Source organism: Protopterus annectens, chromosome 6.part0, assembly GCF_019279795.1.
Source record: "Protopterus annectens isolate FY-2018-M chromosome 6.part0, PAN1.0, whole genome shotgun sequence".
In the NCBI taxonomy this organism is placed as follows: domain Eukaryota; kingdom Metazoa; phylum Chordata; order Ceratodontiformes; family Protopteridae; genus Protopterus; species Protopterus annectens.
Genome location: NC_056737.1, coordinates 314,622,449 through 314,641,975, shown reverse-complemented (window position 1 = coordinate 314,641,975; position 19,527 = coordinate 314,622,449). Strand labels below are relative to the sequence as shown.

The following is a 19,527-nucleotide window of genomic DNA, read 5'->3' as shown; positions in this document are numbered from 1 at the left end:
ATCAACTTTCAAACACAAACTGAAAAACAGACAACCAAAATATGGCACCACTGACCCCCTGCAGCCATTCCAATGTCCCCTTTTCCTGGCGATTTCACCCCATTTACCATAAACACTAATGTCTGCATACTGCTTTACTTATACAATGATTATTTGGATATTATTTTGACATCTGCTAAACAAAGCAATACTGTCTCAATGAAAATAGATTTGGCATTAAAACTTCTCTGCCCTTGAAACTCACATTCATTGAAATAGCATCTGGCCAGTGGTGGATAAAGATTACCTTTGGGCCATTTTCCAATCATTGGCCCCTTGCACACAAAACAAGAAACATATATGTGTTCTTTTCATTGATACACCTTCCTGACTTTAAGTTATATTCCTTGTATAATACAACACATTTGTTAGAGCGCATTTTAAATTTATAGTTTGAACATTTTTCCAGTAGGCTGTACTGTAAGCAATGAAACAAAATGCATGAACCAATAATGACAAAACTGCACAATTCAGAACATTTCCATCATAAAAGTCTCCTTCCACACCCACACTATAAATAGAATGACAGTAGTGTAAGCCATAGGCATCTTGCACAGCTTCTCGCACTTAAGTTCTGTTTTTTTTTTTGGGTGGGGGCAAAATGACAAAAACCAGGGGCACATTTTAAACATTGCTTGTATAATTTTGGAAAGTTGCTAGAATGTTGTTGCCACCATGCATGTCACTGGCAAGTCTTGAACCCAGGACCCTAGTCACTACAGTCAGAGTAACATACCACTATGCCAAATTGGCAGTTTCCTGAAAAATAGGAAGACTGAAACTTAATGGCTATCATTTAGTGAATTCAGTTCTCACTTCTCACCATAGCTCTCAACCTCTTAGCACAAACAACCTGGACAAAGCCAGTATGGGGGAATACAAATTCAGTTCTCACTTCTCACTCACCATAGCTCTCAACTCTTAGCACAAACAACCTGGACAAACAGCAAAGCCAATAATGGGGGAATACAAATTCTGTTCTCACTTCCCACCATAGCTCTTCTCAACTCTTAGCACAACAAATCTGGACAAAGCTAAGAAATGGTGGTGGCTAAGGACTTTAGTCTCTTTTTACCCTGTACTGAAGGTATAGGGTTTGAGCCTGGAATACCTCTAGCCACCAGGTGCATTACATATGGGGCATTTACACACACACACACACACACACACACACACACACACACACACACACAAACACACTGAAAATAATATACAGCAGCTTACTTCTCTGCAATATGTCTGTTCAGCCAGTAAAGCCTTCTCTGCATTTCAGACTCCTCACATAAAATAAATCCTTCTCTGCGTTTCACCCAGGCAACAGCTTCCGAGTAAATAAACAGCCAGTCCAGATTCCTGTCTGCGATACCGGCCAGGCAGCTAAATAAAATAAATCCATTTCACCCAGGCAGCTAAATAAAATAAATCCTTCTCGCTCTCAAAAGCAGCTAAAGAAAATAAATCCTTCTCTCTTCCAGATGAACTGCCGTTCCGCTCGCAAAAGTATTTAAAACTACCCGGAAATACGTGCGCTGTACGCCGTGAGCTCAATTCTGACAGGCTGGTAGCCCTGACGAGCTGACGTCATCGCCCACTAGATGACGTCAGCTAAAGCGTGAAAAATAATTAAAAAAATAAAGAACAAAATCAGAAATGAAGGGGTGCCACTCGGGAATCATAGCACCCTATTATTTGGACCCAAAAACTCGGTAAAAAATGAGTAATTCGGGACATTTGTGAGGTATGATCTACAGCTAAGCTGAAGCTGAACTCCCATCTCTTCTCCAATAGCTGTTCAAGGAGACATCAAGTAAGGGTGGTCCTCTCTCCCTCTTTTACTTAGTTCTCTCTTTTGAGCTTTTTGCAGTTTTCCTGGATTCTTTGCCTTTAAAAGACTATACCATGGAGAGGGATCTCTCATAAAATTGTGTTGCACGCTGACAGCCTTTTGGTGTTCTTGGCAGATCCTGAGAGATAGAATTTTCCATACTGTTTCAAAATCTTTCTTGTTTGGTATCCTATCTGATTATAAAGTTAACTCCTTCAAAGCAAAAACAATCAAAATTATTCCCTGTCCCCCCAAGCCTTAGGACATTTCCCCTTGCAGCTGCTGATACAGTATTCTATTTAGAGATTCAACCAAAGATCACCTTGGTGGCTTGCCTGAAAGAGTACCTGTGCAGAGATAATAAGGAAGCTTAAAGCTTTCTCCCAAGCATGGAAACATCTCTGACTGGGTATGATCCAGAGAGAACAGAATGTCTCATGGTACATTCCACCCTACAGTTTCCCACTCACTTTCTGGATAAAGCAAATTATTTTTATTAGGAACTTTGTGTGGGTGGTGGGAAGCCTACATTGCACTTCCTGTATCTCTGCCTTCCCTTTGGGTCATGGGGTCTTGACTTGCCAGGTATGAAACCATGTACCATGACATACAGGCTGAAAGTCTTTGGCGAACTCATAAAAGGGTAGACAAGCAGGCCATGTGATGCACCATGTTACTTAATTTAATGGGTTAAATTGGGGCAATATTCAGTCAACTGCTATTTTAAAAGGAATCCCAGTTGAGGCAGTAGCCTAGACGTTTAGGTTCTTTAACTATATGATTGGTTGGCTGATGGACTCTGTTCCTGTGGGCAGCCACAGTTATGGGGGACTTTGCTTCCAGCATAAGTAGTACATTACAGAGCGCAGTTTAAGGGAACAGATGCTCAGCTCTGGTTTTCCCTTGGTTTGGGATGGTTTCAGTAAATTATACAATTTGACCTTGTAATAATCTGAATTGCATATGAGAGTCATGGCAATGTATAGAACCACTACACTAGACAGGTTTTTCAGGGAGTACTGGCCCAGAAGGTCCCTTGTCTTATTGATTCCAGAGGCCCCCTCCCTATGATGATATCTCTGAGGCAGAGTATGTTGGATATATATCGTCTCGTGTGGGGAAAGAGACCTTGGGATAACCATTGATAAGCTTGTTTGGTCTAGATTGCTTGCAGTGCCCAAATCTGCTGCCTACTCAAGCAAATATAGATTTTTTTGGCTGGAGTGAAAATTTTAGTAGTTCTATATGCCGTCTAACTTACTGGGATATTTCCAAGTACTCCTGTTTGCTGCTGGAGGATTAGATAAATATTTGGGGAGTTTTCTGCTCTTCTGGGGTATAAACTAGATGATTCTGAATAGTTGTGAATATATCTGGCTGAATATTTTAAAGTTGCTAAAGCTATATTCTTGTTAGGCATAACCACTGTTCCTTGGTTGCCTCTTTCCTCCTTGAAAACTAAACTTATTGCTCCTTGCAGCTAAAAATGTATTATAAAAAGATGGATGTCTCCCACTACCCCTCCTTTTACATATTTACCAGCCCTCATGAAAGAGATATCTGCTCTTGAACTGATACTTCAGACCAATGTTTAAAAGACCTTGCCCTGGAAAAATGAATTCTTGACTAATTTTATCAGTGAGCATTGTGCTGCCTTTGAGATTCTGTAATCGTCATTTTGGTATTAACTGCAACATATTTGTGAATTATTCCTGTGTCATCCCTAATTCTGAAAACATAATACCTGTTGTTTATTTACTGTTCACTGCTTATTCATTTCATTACTGATTTTTTTTTGTTTTAATAAGTGATTGCAATAAAATTTTATTAAAAAATATGAGAGTTGTCCACATCTGTAGCATTACTCCAGTGAGACTGTCAGATGAGTAGCTGATTTGCCATACCTGCATTTGTGTAATCTGTTGATTGGATTACAGCCAGTCAATGAAGGTGCCTCTGTTTTTAAGGGTGGTCTGGGTGTTCTGGCTTTGTTAAATGATTACGGACAACAGGTCACTGTGTAAGTGGAAACTGAATGAAATACAACTGTGTAATATATAACTTGCTTGTACCCTGTTTACATCACCAAACAAACAATTAACTGTTTTGTCTGTTGCCACTACCCCCCCCCCCCCCATTTATAGCACGTTTCTAGATGCTTAACCATTTCATTTTGTTTATTCGGCAGGCAAAAGAACTGGAGAGTCTGATACTGGAAATAAAAAGCATAGACATCAGGGTAAGAAAAGCATGGTTCAAGCAATGTTACAATTTTTGGTTTGTTTTAATTCTAAGTTTTGTCTTGGCTCTGGATTCTGTACTGAGCAAAAACCATCATACATATCACACATTGTAGCAGTTCACATAGCTTTGTCCATTTCCCCCACTTTGGGTCCCATTTTAGGGTATAGATTTTTGAAAAGAGCTTCTGTCCAGTGCATATAAAGTACTGCATATTGTGAAGGTGTACCAGTGAATGTTCATTCTGTGGTTCATGTTGCAGTAGTCTTTACATTTAGCAGCAAAGAAAAATATGGTAGCAGTTGTACGAAGTATAGCTCCAGACCACATAAAATAAACCAAGAACTTTAATATTCGGTAAGCGCTTTCACCACTGTCCGTGGCTTCTTCAGACCATATACAAATACAAAAGCACACACAAAGAGGTTTTTAAAGCTGTCCCTGTATAACTCATTAACCTGAAAGACCACTCCCAGTCAATCAAGTTACTGTAGACACACCCTCTTTTAAAAGCATCAGTACCTTCATCTACATTGCATAGTAATACTTTTAAAATACAATTCTTATAGCACATTAAAAGTCTATTTCAGCAGTCAAAGCATTCGTAGGCATCTACAAGCATTAAATATTTGGAAACATTTCAGAACATTGCTTGTATTAGCAGCATGTCAAATGCTATATTGTATGCTAATCATCATTATCTAAACAATGATACCGAGTCTCTGTTCATTATATATTCTTCGCTAGAATTATATTGCACTATGTTATCTGCTTTGCTTCAGATATATGCTGTTACTTAAAATTTATTACAATAACAAATCTAGGTCTAACCTTCTATACATTCCTACTACTTCTAACAGTGTAAGTAAAGCTGCAGTTTAAAGTGCAAGCAAGTTACCCATGCCACGTGTTCAAATTCCATTTTAAAACTCAAATTCTTCCCATCACATTGTCGTCTGTTAAACTTGTCCAGCGAGTGTAATCCACTTAAAATGTACTTATATTGCACCCTCGTTGTGTTATATTCCATTTCCAAAAGTTAGAAATGTTAGAAATGAAAAAAAGTGTATTTGTCGTCATTGCAGCGCCTCTGTGCATGCACACTGATGTCATCACACTTGACAGATGCTCCGTTTTACTTCTTCCCACTTTCTTCATTTAATTATAATAGAGAACCAAGTATTATAAAATATATATCATTGCTAAATAATTTAGAATACACCAACTCACAAATTCATATATGTAAACAGTTTTAAAAGGAAAGTTTATGCTTTTCCCCATAGAAAAAAAACATACTTTTGCATTTCTGTCTTTTATATGTCAGTCAAGTATATAAAATATAAACACTCAACACATTATATGTATACAACAAGGCTTGACTTTAAACAAATATAATAGACATAACTTTAACTCTATACCTCTGGGCAACCCATTCAAATCATAAAATATATATTCTATGGATAATAATAGTTCAATACATTTGTATAGGCAATTTGGTGCAAATATATGTGTCACCAATTTGTATAAATAACAGGACTTATTACATGTTCTTGTCCTACATGTAAACCCCCAATATATACGTTATATGACACTCAGAACATTATATTGCTGTTTATCAAAATCATTTTTACACAGCTATATAGTACTTTAGATATAGTGTATAAATAAGGTCTTCCAACAGCCATTAAGAGATGGATGGATGCTTTGGTATAAGTATATATGTTAAATAGAGATAACTCCGTGTATAGTTATAGTTTTACAATACATCTATATGATAGAACGCTTACAGATATCATATATAGAAAGAGAAGGTGATTCTAATATAGCAAATAGATTATGCATAGTTGTAAATATATGCACCGTACAAATAACCACTCACATCATACTATTTGTGTAATAAATGTATTATACACAGACAATATCACTGTTTTGTGATGGATAAACTCAATTCTCGGGTATATTAAATATATGGTATTTCATAAAGTAAGATAAAGTACTCAAATCTTGTTTTTAGCAGTCTTATCATAGCCCATACTTACAAACATATTTAGATAAACGATGTTACGACAGGTTGGGTAAAATTCTACAGTGTTCTTACTAAGTGGGATTATTTCCTATTAAATGTAATATGTATCACTATTTTCTAGGTATCCCTCATGCGTCTAAAGCACTTTTAATGGATACTTTACCATTCAGCCCCTTCTCCTTATCTGCCCTAAGTTTGAGTATCCATCTGAGCTCACTTCTTTCTGTCAGATTTTTAATATTACCCAGCCTTTGCCCTGTAATAACTTCTTCTGATGCTATAAATTTAAAATCATGGTATATACCGCTCCTCTCTATGTATTTAGACAAGGCACTTACAGAGTCCCTATTCCTTATACTACTAATATGTTCCTTTATACATTCTCTGAATGTCCTGTTTGTTTTGTCTACATAAAAATGTAAGCAGCAATCACATTGTGCTGCATAAATAATATTCATACTGCTATAGATGACTGCTTCATTCAACTTATATTTATTACCAGTTACCGGGTGGACAAACTCATCGGTATTTTTAACAAATTAACACATGCAACAACTGGTACATACTCTGGTACCTTTCCATGTATTTAGATTACTACCAGATAGATTCCTGGGGTTTTCCTATTTTTAAACATAAAAGTAGGATACTCACCAACGACCTCCCTAATTCTTCTATCTGTCATAAGAAGCGGCCAGTGTTTATTAAAGGCATCTCTTACTTTCCTCACATCACTTGTATATGATATAGAGACATTAACCACATTGTTCTTAAATATTGTATCAGTTCTGTTTAATGTTTGATCTATCTTATTGAAATGCTTCTTATGACAGATAGAAGAATTAGGGAAGTCATTGGAGAGTATCCTAGTTTTATGTTTAAAAATAGGAAAAATCTTAAACGCATATTATGCTACCCCAGGAATCTATCTGGTAGTAATCTAAATACATGGAAAGGTACCAGAGCGTGCACCAGTTGTAGTATGTGTCAATTTGTTAAAAATATCAATGAGTTTGTCCACCCAGTAACTGGTAATAAATATAAGTTGAATGGAGCCGTCAACTGTAGCAGTATGAATATTATTTATGCAGCACAATGTGACTGCTGCTTACATTTTTATGTAGGCAAAACAAACAGGACTTTCAGAGAACGTTTAAAGGAGCATAGCAGTATAAGGAATAGGGACTCTGTAAGTGCCTTGTCTAAATACATAGAGAGGAGCGGTATACACCATGATTTTAAATTTATAGCATTAGAATAAGTTATTATAGGACAAAGGCTGGGTAATATTAAGAATCTGACAGAAAGAAGTGAGCTCAGATGGATACTCAAACAGAGCAGATAAGGAGAAGGGGCTGAATGGTAAAGTATCCATTAAAAGTGCTTTAGACGCACGAGGAATACCTAGAAAATAGTGATACATATTATATTTAATAGGAAATAATCCCACTTAGTAAGAACACTGTAGAATTTTACCCAACCTGTCGTAACATCATTTATCTAAATATGTTTGTAAGTATGGGCTATCTGTGATAAGACTGCTAAAAACAAGATTTGAGTATTTTATCTTACTTTATGAAATACCATATATCTGAAGTAGTTAACTTCATTTATCTGCAACCTGTGGGTATTCGGATCCATATCGGATCTGAGCCAGAAACATTTTATCACGCATCTGCTCCAAGCTCCTCCCCTTACCCATAATCCCTCACCTCTCCTACCTTCCGTCAGATCTCGTTTTCCGCTTCCTGCGTATGCATCATGGTCTCTATAGCTCCAAGTTGGGTAGTGTAAGTGGAACTTTTGATTCTTTAGTTAGTGTGTGAGAGTAGTTGTTTGTGACGGCCCTTCCTCCCCTTCGTCTTGTCGTCGGCTTGTTAAAAAAAAAAAAAAAAAAGTAGCTAGTTTGTGTTTCTTTCTTGAATAGAGTAGGCCTAGCCAACCCCTGAGTGTGTGTGTGTGTGTGTGTGTGTGTGTGTGTATATAGTTTAGCGTTTATCTCAGTGGAGTGTATTATGGCTGACCAGTCTAAACCAGTGTTCAAGAAATGCACAGTGTGGCCACAAGCTTTCACTGGCTGACGGCCACACTCTGAGTGTTGTTTGCCTTGGCATTCCCCATCTTAATATGCCATGTGTTGTGTGTGCAGGGTTCAATCCCAGAGCCCTTAAAGAAAGGAAGGCGAAACTGGTAGCCCAAGGGCCTGCTACCAGTTTCTGCCTTAGAGACGACGGCCTCAACATCGGCTCCTGTAGCCAACCAACCCCCCCTCAGGCTGGGACTTAACCTCCCTCTAAGCCTGCTGAGGCTGTGACAAAAGCTGCAGATAAGTTCAAAAAAGCGAGAGAGAAAAGGCTAGAGAGGCACTGTGAGCGATCTCCTGAGTGGGAGCCTTTTCCCAGTCCACCTGTGAAAATTGTTAGGGCCACTTCTCCTCAGCTCCATTCCCCGAGGTTCTTCCCGGAGCCAATGGAGCCCTTGGATCTAAGGCCTTCTTTGAGGTCATTTCATAGGGCCAGATCCGAGTCGGTCGCCTCCTCGCGATCGACTCGGAGTCTCTCGGAGCTTGACGTGGACAGGATGATGCATAGATTCATTTGGACCCAAATCCAAATGGGAGTCTTGCCAGGCCCCTCTCTGGCCAGAGAGGGGACCTCTATGCCCTTCTTTCATCCTACCTGTCCTTCCCGATCCGACCATCGGTCTCGGGGTTTATGGATCCTCGGAGCTGGGGGTTCAGCGCCAACAGTTCCTCCAACCTCGACGCTGGCTATTACCTTGAGTTCCTCGGATCAGACTTGTTCAGATCCGAGCAACTCTCGGGGCTGAGAACAGGGAGCCAGATCCGGAGGACAGAAGATGTCTTCGACTCCGACTTTGTCAGATCCAAGCCATTCCTTCTGAACCCTGGCTACCTTGGCCTCGGCTCCGATCCTCACGATGGAGCCAGGGAGAACTTCTTCCTTGTTGGTTGCCAAGAAGGTGTGCTCTCCTTCGGTCTTCGATGTGGTGGAGAGGGTTCTCTCCCAGGGATTGAGACCCCAGCCCATTGCCTTGGACTCCGCCCAGACTGCCTTGGATTTGGTCACGACTCCCATCAGCCCGTGCCAGAGGACCCAAAGGTGGATCCCATTGTGGAACCCCCCCATGACTTACGAGCCCTCTTCAGAGTGTCCCACTGAGGAGGCCCCACGTAAGCATTCATGTAAGAGGAGGCATGTGGACTCCCCTCGAGTCCCTCACAGAAGATACTGACTTGGATGAAGGTGAGGGTTCCCCCAGGTCACCTCCCGAGGATGTCTCCTTTGGAGACATCGTGGAAATCCTCCACCAGAGGGGAGGTTGGTCAGCCCCAAAACCTTCAACGGACGAATCAGTATTCTTGGAGGCCTTTGGCACGGGCCCATCTACATCCTGGGTGTCCCCTCCTGCAGATCCATTAATGGATCTCATCACCTCACAGGCATGGAAGGAGCCTGACACCATAGAGCCAATACCCAAACGCCCAGACAGGATCCTTTCTCCTCCCACAGACAGACAGTCTTGGTACAAGGGATCCCCTGTGGATGCTATGGTGATGGCGGCTGCCACCAAGAGAGAACTGGCTCAGGAAAGTTCTTCGATCCACCCTCCGGACAAAGAGTCTACGCGGTGGACCGCTTTGGGAAGCGAGTTTTTTCTTCAGCGACGTTTTCCATACGAGCTCTAAATTATTAGGTACACATCATTCGACTCCAGCGAGATCTGGTCATGGAATTCACTGTCACCCCCAGAGTCCTTGTCGCCAGAGGACAAGCGGCTGTTCTCGGCAACAATGTCGACTCTGAAATCCGTTTGTAACACGTCCATGCATCTTCTTTCCCATGCCATGGAAGGAGCGGCTAGGGTGGCTGGGACTGGCGTAGCTATGAGGTGGCATGCCTGGCTCAGACTGTGTCAATTCATGGATCCCTTCAAGGCGTCTTTCACGAATGCTCCCTTTGATGGTTCCACCCTTTTTGGGAAGACAGTTCGTGACACCTTAGTCCAGAGCGAGAAGGACAGGGAGACTCTGTCTACCATCAGAGTCTGCTTCTCCAGCTCTCAAAAATCCTTTTCTAGGAATCGGAGAGGGCAGAAGAAGATGTGGTTCAGAAAATCTCAGTTTTCCCACGACACTCAGGGTAACTCATCCCCTAGAGGCAGAAGGGGACAAGACAGAAGCCGCCCCAGAAGCAGAGGGGATCTGAGGAACTTTGGCTCGAGGGAGACCTTCTCGGACCGACCCGTGCAGCAACCCTGAGGGGTTGCCCAACTGTCCTACTCTGGAGATAGTCAGGGGAAGATTGTCAGTGCACCTAAGGGCTTGGGAGTCCATCACAATGGACCATTGGGTGCTCCAAATAATATCCAGAGGATACTCCATCCCGTTCATCACCCCACCTATGCAATCAAAGCACCTCCCAGATGTCCCACCCGCTCAAAAGGAGGCCACAGTGCACGAGATTTCAAAGCTGCTTTACAATCGGGCCATTGAATCGGTCCCCCCAGATCAGTCCGGATTAGGCGTTTACTCCACGTTCTTTTTAGTACCAAAAAAGACGGGGGACCTCAGACCCATATTGGACCTGTCTGCCCTGAACCTGTCGGTAACCAAGCAGAAATTCCAGATGGTCACCTTACAGTCCATCCTACCTTATCTCCAAGGATGCGACTGGCTGTGCTTGATAGACCTCCAGGATGCTTACTACCATATCAAGATTTGCAGAAGCTCCAGGAGATTTCTTCGCTTCCGGCTGGGAGCCAATCATTTCCAGTTCAGAGCCCTACCCATTGGTCTCACCACAGCCCCTATGGTGTTTACCAAGGTTATGGCAGTAGTAGCGGCTCACCTGAGGCTTCAGGGAATTCAGGTGTTTCCTTACCTAGATGATTGGCTCCTCGCTGCTACCACCAAGCGTCTACTTTGCATGGCAAGAGACTCCTTCATGCATCTTGCAGTCAATCTAGGGATCACCATCAACATCTCCAAGTCCTGCCTAAATCCGACACAGACCTTGGAATTCATAGGGGCACGGTTGGACACTCTACTATTACAAGTTTTTCTCACTCAGGACAGGATCCAGAACCTACGGGCCCATGTGTCAGTGATCCTCAGCCCCAGGACACCGATGGCGAGCGACATTCTCCACGCCCTAGGCTCCATGGCAGCAGCAATTTTAATTCTACCATGTGCGTGCCTTCACATGAGGGTGCTTCAGTGGACCTTGGCAGTTCAGTGGTCTTGGTTAGACCTCCCCAAGGACTACCCTATATGGATCAGCAAATCCTTCAAGACTTCTCTTCTTTGGTGGCTCCAATTACTGGAAATCTTGGCAGGTCGCCCATTCTTAACATCCCCAGCCCAAGCCACAGTGACCACGGATGCCCTCCCAGCTTGGGGGGGGGGGCACTTTTTGGGAAGGACAGTCAAAAGCACATGGTCCCAAACAGAGACCAGATTGCATATCAATGTTCTGGAGATGAGGGCAGTGCTTTTAGTGTTGCAAGCCTTTCACACTGTTCTCCCCCCGGGGACAATTGCAGTTCAGTCAGACAACATGTCCATTGTCTGGTACATCAACAAACAAGGAGGGACCAGATCTTACCCTCTCTGCCGCGAGGCCATGAGAGTGTGGGAGTGGGCGATTTCCACCATTCGGTTTCTGATCACAAGGCACATCCCAGGACACTCCAACATTTTAGCGGACAGATTGAGTCGGGCTATTCTAATGCCATATGGGTGGTCTCTGAAACAGTCAATAGCGGAGGAGATTTTCCTAACATGGGGTCACCCTTGCTGCAATCTCTTTGCATCTCCTTCCAATGCAAAGTGCAGCGAGTTCTTCGCTGTAATCCCCTCCCCCGGGGACTCCCCCAGAGACACTCTAGTCCATGCTTGGCCTCCCGGGTTACTGTATGCCTATCCCCCACTACCTCTAATTCCGAAGTTTCTTCAGAAAGCATACCGACTGGGGTGCAAAGTGATCCTCATTGCCCTGTTCTGGCCGTGTCAAAGTGTGGTTTCCCTTCCTCTGGTCTCATGCTCTAACTCCACCACGGATTCTAGATCCCTGCCCGGATCTCATATCCCATCCCTCTGGCATCAGTCCACCTGACCTGGACAGCCTCAAGCTGACGGCTTGGTTACTCCAGTGCTAGGACTCCCGGTTTATCATCTTCGGTAAAGAGTATTCTGGTGGCATCCCTCAAAGCTTCCACTAGGAAGGTTTACCGCAGCAAATGGAAACGCTTCTCTATTTGGGCTTCTCGGAGAAACATAGATCCATTTACTGCCCCGGTTCCTGCAGACTTGGAGTTTTTGTCATATATTTTTCAACAAGGGGCTAGTTCCTCCACAGTGAAAGTACAACTGGCAGCCATATCTAAAATTTGAATGCTCTGGCCTCCTTGAGATAGTGCAAGACCTTTCTAAAAGGTACTTTTCTCTTGCATCCCCCAGTTAAGAATTCCGTTCCCCCCCTTGGGACCTTACGCTAATTCTGCAGGCATCAGTGTTACCCCCTTTTGAACCAGCAGCGTCAGACTTAAAATTTCTGTCCTGGAAGACCGCCTTTTTAGTGGCCATTACTTCGGCTAAAAGGGTTTCTGAGATCCAAGCTTTGTCTGCCGCGCCCCCCCACTTGATTTTTCATAAAGACAGGGTTTCGCTTCGCACGAACCCTTCTTTCGTACCGAAAGTGGCTTCTGAATCTAACATTAACCAGATGATTAATCTGTCTGTGTTCTTTCCAAATTTCAAGGGTGAATATAAGCTGCACTTGCTAGATGTTCATAAACAGCTTCATTTCTATCTACATAGGACTAAGCAATTTCATAAGTCTGACCAATTATTCGTGTCCTTTTCTAGATCCTTTTTGGACAAGACCATTTCCAAAGTCTCCTTAGCCAGGTGGATTACACAATGTATACTGCAAGTCTATAGGGATAAAGGCCTATCCCCACCTGGTGCTATTAAAGCCCATTCCACCAAATCTATGGCAACTTCTGATGCTTTTTGGTCTAGGGTTTCTCTGGATATCTGTGCAGCAGCGACCTGGGCAAGGTCACATACATTCATCTCTCATTATAAGTTGGATTTGATGTCTAGAGGGAGAGCATCCTTTGGCTCTGCTGTGCTCAGGAATATCCTTCCATAAGGGCCTCCCAGGAATTTTGGTAGCTGGGGACTCTGTCCCACAGGTTGCAGATAAATGAAGTTAACTACGTCAGATAAAGAAGTTATGTACTCACCATAACGTTCCATCTGAGTAGTTATACTTCATTTTCTGCAACCGTCCCTCCCTCCTTCTCCCGAACCTGTTCTAGGATAACATTATTGAGTTGCTAATAGTTTGTTTAATGGCAAACTCGATCTGAGGGAAGGTAGGAGAGGTGAGGGATTATGGGTAAGGGGAGGAGCTTGGAGCAGATGCTTGATAAAATGTTGCCTGCTCGGATCTGATATGGATCCGAATACCCACAGGTTGCAGAAAATCAAGTGTAACTACTCAGATGGAACGTTATGGTGAGTACATAACTTCTTTATTTAATATATCTGAGGATAGAGTTTATCCATCACAAAACAGTGATATTGTCTGTGTATGATACATTTATTGCACAAAGAGTATGATGTGAGCGATTGTTTGTACGATGCATATATTTACAACTATGCATAATCTATTTGCTATATTAGAATCACTTTCTCATTCTATATATGATATCTGTAAGTGTTCTATCATATAGATGTATTGTTTAACTATAACTATACACATAGTTATCTCTATTTATCTCTATTTAACATATATACGTATACCAAAGCATCCATCCATTTCTTAATGGCTGTTGGAAGACCTTATTTATATAAAGTACACTATATCTAAAGTACTATATAGCTGTGTAAAAATGCTTTTGATAAACAGCAATATAATGTTCCGAGTGTCATATAAAGTATATATTGGGGGTTTACATGTAGGACAAGAACATGTAATAAGTCCTGTTTTTTTATACAAACTGGTGACGCATATATTTGCACCAAATTGCCTATACATATGTATTGAACTATTATTATCCATAGAATATATATTTTATGGTTTGAATGGGTTGCTCAGCAGTGTAGAGTTAAAGTTATGTCTATTATATTTGTTTAAAGTTGAGCCTTGATGTATCCATATAATGTGTTGAGTGTTTATATGATATATACTTGATTGACATATGAAAGACAGAAATGCAACAGTATGATTTGTTTCTATGGGGAAAAGCATAAACCTTCCTTGTTTAAAACTGTTTACATATATGAATTTGTGACTTGGTGTATTCTAAATTATTTAGCAATGATATATATTTTATAATACTTGGTTCTCTATTATAATTAAATGAAGAAAGTGGGAAGAAGTAAAACAGAGCATCTGTCGAGTGTGATGATGTCATTGCGCATGCACAGAGGAGCTGCAATGACGACAAATATACTTTTTTCATTTCTAACTTTTGGTAATGGAATATAACACAACAAGGGTGCAATATAAGTATATTTTAAGTGGATTACACTCGCTGGACAAGTTTAACAGACGACAATGTGATGGGAAGAATTTGAATTTTAAAATGGAATTTGCACACATGGCATGGGTAACTTGCTTGCATTTTAAACTGCAGCTTTATTTACACTGTTAGAAGTAGTAGGAATGTATAGAAGGTTAGACCTGGATTTGTTATTGTAATAATTTTTAAGTAACAGCATATATCTGAAGCAAAACAGATAACATAGTGCAATATAATTCTAGCAAAGAATATATAATGAACAGAGACTCAGTATCATTGTTGTTTAAATAATGATGCTTAGCATAATATATAGCATTTGACATGATGCTAATAGCAGCAATGTTCTGAAATGTTTACAAATATTTAATGCTTGTAGATGCCTATGAATGCTTTGACTGCTGAAAATAGACTTCTAATGTGCTATAAGAATTGTATTTTAAAAGTAGGATTGCCACCTTTTCAAATGGCCAAAGTGGGACATTTTTGGTACAAACATCAGATTTTACAGGTCGACACATACCCATGGTCAGTACAAAGGTTAGAACTTAACTTTTTTGCCTAAATAAAAGCTTATTCTTGTAGCATTTTAATTGCTTATTCTGTATTTAGGTATTTTAGATACAGAATAACTGTTTTATGCAAATATTACATAAAATATAGGAAATAATTTTGTCCTAAAATCTCAGGGCATTTGCCATTTTTACAATTTTTTGTCAGGACACAACTGCCCAAAGAGGGACTGTCCCTCGCAAAGTGGGACAGGTGGTAACCCTATTTTAAAAGTATTACTATGCAATGTAGATGAAGGTACTGATGCTTTTAAAAGAGGGTGTGTCTATAGTAACTTGATTGACTGAGAGTGGTCTTTCAGGTTAATGAGGTATACAGGGACAGCTTTAAAACCGCTTTGTGTGTGTTTTTATATTTGTATATGGTCTGAAGAAGCCACGGACAGTGGTGAAAGTACTTACCGAATATTAAAGTTCTTGGTTTATTTTATGTGGTCTGGAGCTATACTTCGTACAACTGCTACCATATTTTTCTTTGCTGCTATTTTTGCTTGTTTGGTGGAACAGTTTATGTTTACCAGCTGGTTGTTTGCCTGTTTCTTGTTAGTCTTTATGTTTAGATTTCTGCTACAGAAGGCCCAACTTCCAGAGCTTTGCACCCTTTTCCCAGTAGACACGGCAGATTCTTTCATATCTGAATGTAAGAACATTTGGGGTTCAGTAGGAATGTATATCCATGCTGTCTTCAGTTCTTTCTTGCTATGGTCTGTGTGGTCATTGATGCACGTATCTCTACTGTTCAGTTTTGCCTGGTTTTCAGAGTACCAAACCTCACATAAATGTCCAAGAAAAAGCAGCAAGACTGCAGAGACTCTGCCCAATCATAAACTCACAAATGTGTATTCCAGTTCAGAATAGTAGCAACAGAAACTTGTAGATATTAGCGCTTTCGTGTATTCCGTATCAGACTTCATCAGATTTGACAAAGCTGCTTTTTTTTCTTGGTTTTCAGAGCAGACAGATAAGCACCCTTGTGAGGTAATCTTCTTCTGCATGTTTGTTGTAGTTTTTTTTTTCTGGGCATCAGGGGCACTAGATAACAGAAGTTACTAAGACATATAACTGTATTACCTGTGGACTGAAAAGTTCCACACAAGGACTTACATAGCTAGTGCTTTGTTTGCCTGGGGATGTGGAATTACATTGCTTCTTGTCCCAGGTGCATCCTGTATTCAATAAGAAATTGATAAAGCAGAGAGAGACAGACAGACAGAGAAATTTCTCTGCAAAAAAAAAAAAAAAAAAAAGAGTAAGTTGGATGCCTTGTCAAGGACAGACATGGTATAAGCTAGATGTTCCATGGACACCCTACCAAAAAGCACAAGGTAACTGACAGAAGAGCAGACAAATGGAAAGCTTCAGCAAGTAAAAATTTGCCTGGTTAGAAAAGCTCCAACAAAACTACCAAAAAAAAAAAAACGTTCAAATCACCACAGGAAAAACTTAAGTTTTTCCTATAGACATTTGAGACAGTCTTTTTGGAGTTTGAGAAGAGCCCTCGAGAGAAGGTGTACTGAAGGTTGTTGACATCCATTCAGAGTCCCAAAACCCTTAGCCTTAAGAGTTGTTAGTCCTGTGAGGAACTTTCCAGCCCCCCTTAGCCTTAAGAGTTGTTAGTCCTGTGAGGAACTTTCCAGCCCCCATCTCTGACACCTGTTTTGACTGAGACCTTGAGGGTAGCATTAGCAATGCATCCCTGGTAACCAACTCCTACCCCTGCTCCCTGAAGGCCAGACCACTTCTGTGAGGTTGTGGAGTCCTGCTCCAACATACAAAAAATGCTCCAACATACAAAAAATAGTGTTGCTGATCCAGTTGTGGGGTCCCTGGATGCTGGTAATCTGTGTAATGGGGGATCCAGCTAAGAGTCCACTTCCCAGTTATAGGAAGAGTAAAATAATTGACCAATTTGGGTAGAAAGTTTTTATTTTTTGCTACTTCAGAGCAGTAAACTGCCAAACACATTGAGAAGCACCATGAGAATGCCCTATCTCACATGAAGGACAAGGCTAGGAAGAATGACAGTCAGGCCTTGAAAGAAAAGATTTTAGAATTATGCCACCTTCTTTGTCAAATCAGCAGGTATACTACCATGTGGGGCTGTGAAGATGCATCATACTGGGTGGCACCTACTGGATCAGACATTGCTGGGTGTCAGAACACGGTTCCTTAATGCATCAGTGGAGAGTGAGCTGATCCATGCACTCCCTGTAAAGAAGGCATTTGAAAATGAAGAAAAAGGAGCTCATCATGCAGTCTCATTCAACATCTTTATGCCTAGGGTGAGCTGCAACTACCCGACCAACAGTTGGCTTTTCCACCACAGGCAGGAAAAGTAAGCAGTCAAAAGATAGTAAAGGCCACTATAGGAAAGAACTGGCAAGCTGTTTTAGAAACAGATCCATGGGACCCTTCAGGGTCAATTAAAGACCACGATTTTCAGGAAGAATGTGGCTTTATGAGAGATTTATTCTTGAAAAGAGGCTACCCCTTCACCCTAATTCAAGACTTAATTGAAGAAGTCCAGTTAAAAAGGGAAAGGGGAATTTATTTGCCCATCTTGAACCAACACAGTGGACACATTACGGAACCACCAGTTGTTAGACAAACTATTAGCCCCTACAGCTTTATTGTTACATACAGCCTAGATGCCAAAAGTGTGGTTTACATAATCCAAAAGAACTGGGATATATTAATGAATGATAGTGTATTGAGAAACAAATTCCAGGAAAAACCTGTGATTGTTTTTAAATGGGGAAACAACTTGAAAAAAATACTGGAAAGGAAACCAAATAGGCAGGTAAATAAAATGGGTATGTTTAAATGCAACATGTGTAGATATTGTAAATACATGAACACCGGTCAAACATTTGAGATTAGGGGCAAGAGATACAAAATAAGGGACAAATTTGATTGTCAAAGCAAGCAGGTAGTATACCTAGCAAAGTGCACATGCTGCCCAGTATTCTATATTGGAAAAACCGACAGGAAACTCCGTGAACGGGTATACGAACATGTATATGCCATGGGGAGACACAAAGCGAAGAATGCACTTGCAAGACACATCATGGAGTATCCACAACACCAGTTTACATTTCGGGCAATAAATCAAGTTAGGAATGAGGGGAGAGGGGGGGCCAGATTAATTGATTTTAGAGAAAAATGAACTTGTGGCAATTGAGACTGGATGCTTGCCATTACCCAGGGATAAATGAACTAAGTTCCATTATATATATTTTAAAATTAAGAAGCTTAAGCCGGTAGAAAAATTTTTTTTCTTTTTTTCATTAATATTTTTTATACTGCTTGGATACATACAAACACACGCTTTAAAACATATTTTGTACAGATGTATATAAATATTCGCTTCATAATATAACACTTTTAAAGAAAGTATTTTTTGTAAACATTTTTTAGAAATGTTTTTATTTATTTATTAGGTATGCTTATGTATGAAACTAATGTTTTTTGATATCCACAATATAGTAGAACTGTTTGTTTTACTTGAAGGGAGGTGGAGTTTGCTTTCTAAGCAAGAAATGGACAGCCACTCATATCATTGTTTTTAAACATGTGATAGGAAGGAGGGGAATTTAAACCCCAGTGTTTTAAAATGTTTTTATCTGAAGAAGTTGTTTTTTGTAAACAACGAAAAGCATTGTTAAAAGCTTAATAAAATTGTTTCCTGCATCTGTGTGGAAAGAGGTTGTGTTTTGGGCGATTTGACTTGCACTGCTTTGGCGTTTTTGGAATTTCTTGCGGTGTTTACATTTTTACAAGTTTGCCTAATATTGTCAAATGTTTCCCTCCCTTCCACAAAACCACACTGATCCATATCTATCAATTTTGGTATCACTTTTGCCATTATTTTAGCCATTAGAGACATAAACACTTTATAACCATGGTTAAGTATTGAAGTGGGCCTGTATGAAGCTGGATCCGATGGATCTTTGCCCTCTTTAGGTATTGCCATTACCACTGCCTTCTTGCAGGATGCTGGTACTTCTCTTCCTCTTAAAATACTGTTAAACAAAACCTTCCAGATCTTTATCAGTGTTTTCCTTCCTAACTTCCAAACATCCATAACAATATCATCTATTCCTGGGGACTTTCCTGTAGATTGGTTATATATAGCCATTTTTATCTCACCCCTTCCTATCCTGTTAGTAGTTGAGCCTCATCTACCTCTAACTTTGGCATACTTCATTCTTCCATAAACATTTCCATTTGTACCCTTTCTTGATTTCCACATTTCTCTGCTTTATACAAATTTT

General features: G+C 40.7%; 1 protein-coding gene across 2 annotated transcripts in view; it reads left to right on the top strand.

The window, feature by feature from the left end:
* The window catches only part of ZFYVE26 (zinc finger FYVE-type containing 26), a 3,506,023-nt gene that overhangs the window by 3,395,182 nt on the left and 91,314 nt on the right, over positions 1–19,527 (top strand). For both annotated transcript variants that reach the window (XM_044074068.1, XM_044074069.1), the window contains one exon: positions 4,053–4,103. In XM_044074068.1, coding sequence (XP_043930003.1) covers positions 4,053–4,103 — 51 coding nt within the window. The remainder of the gene's footprint in view (positions 1–4,052; positions 4,104–19,527) is intronic.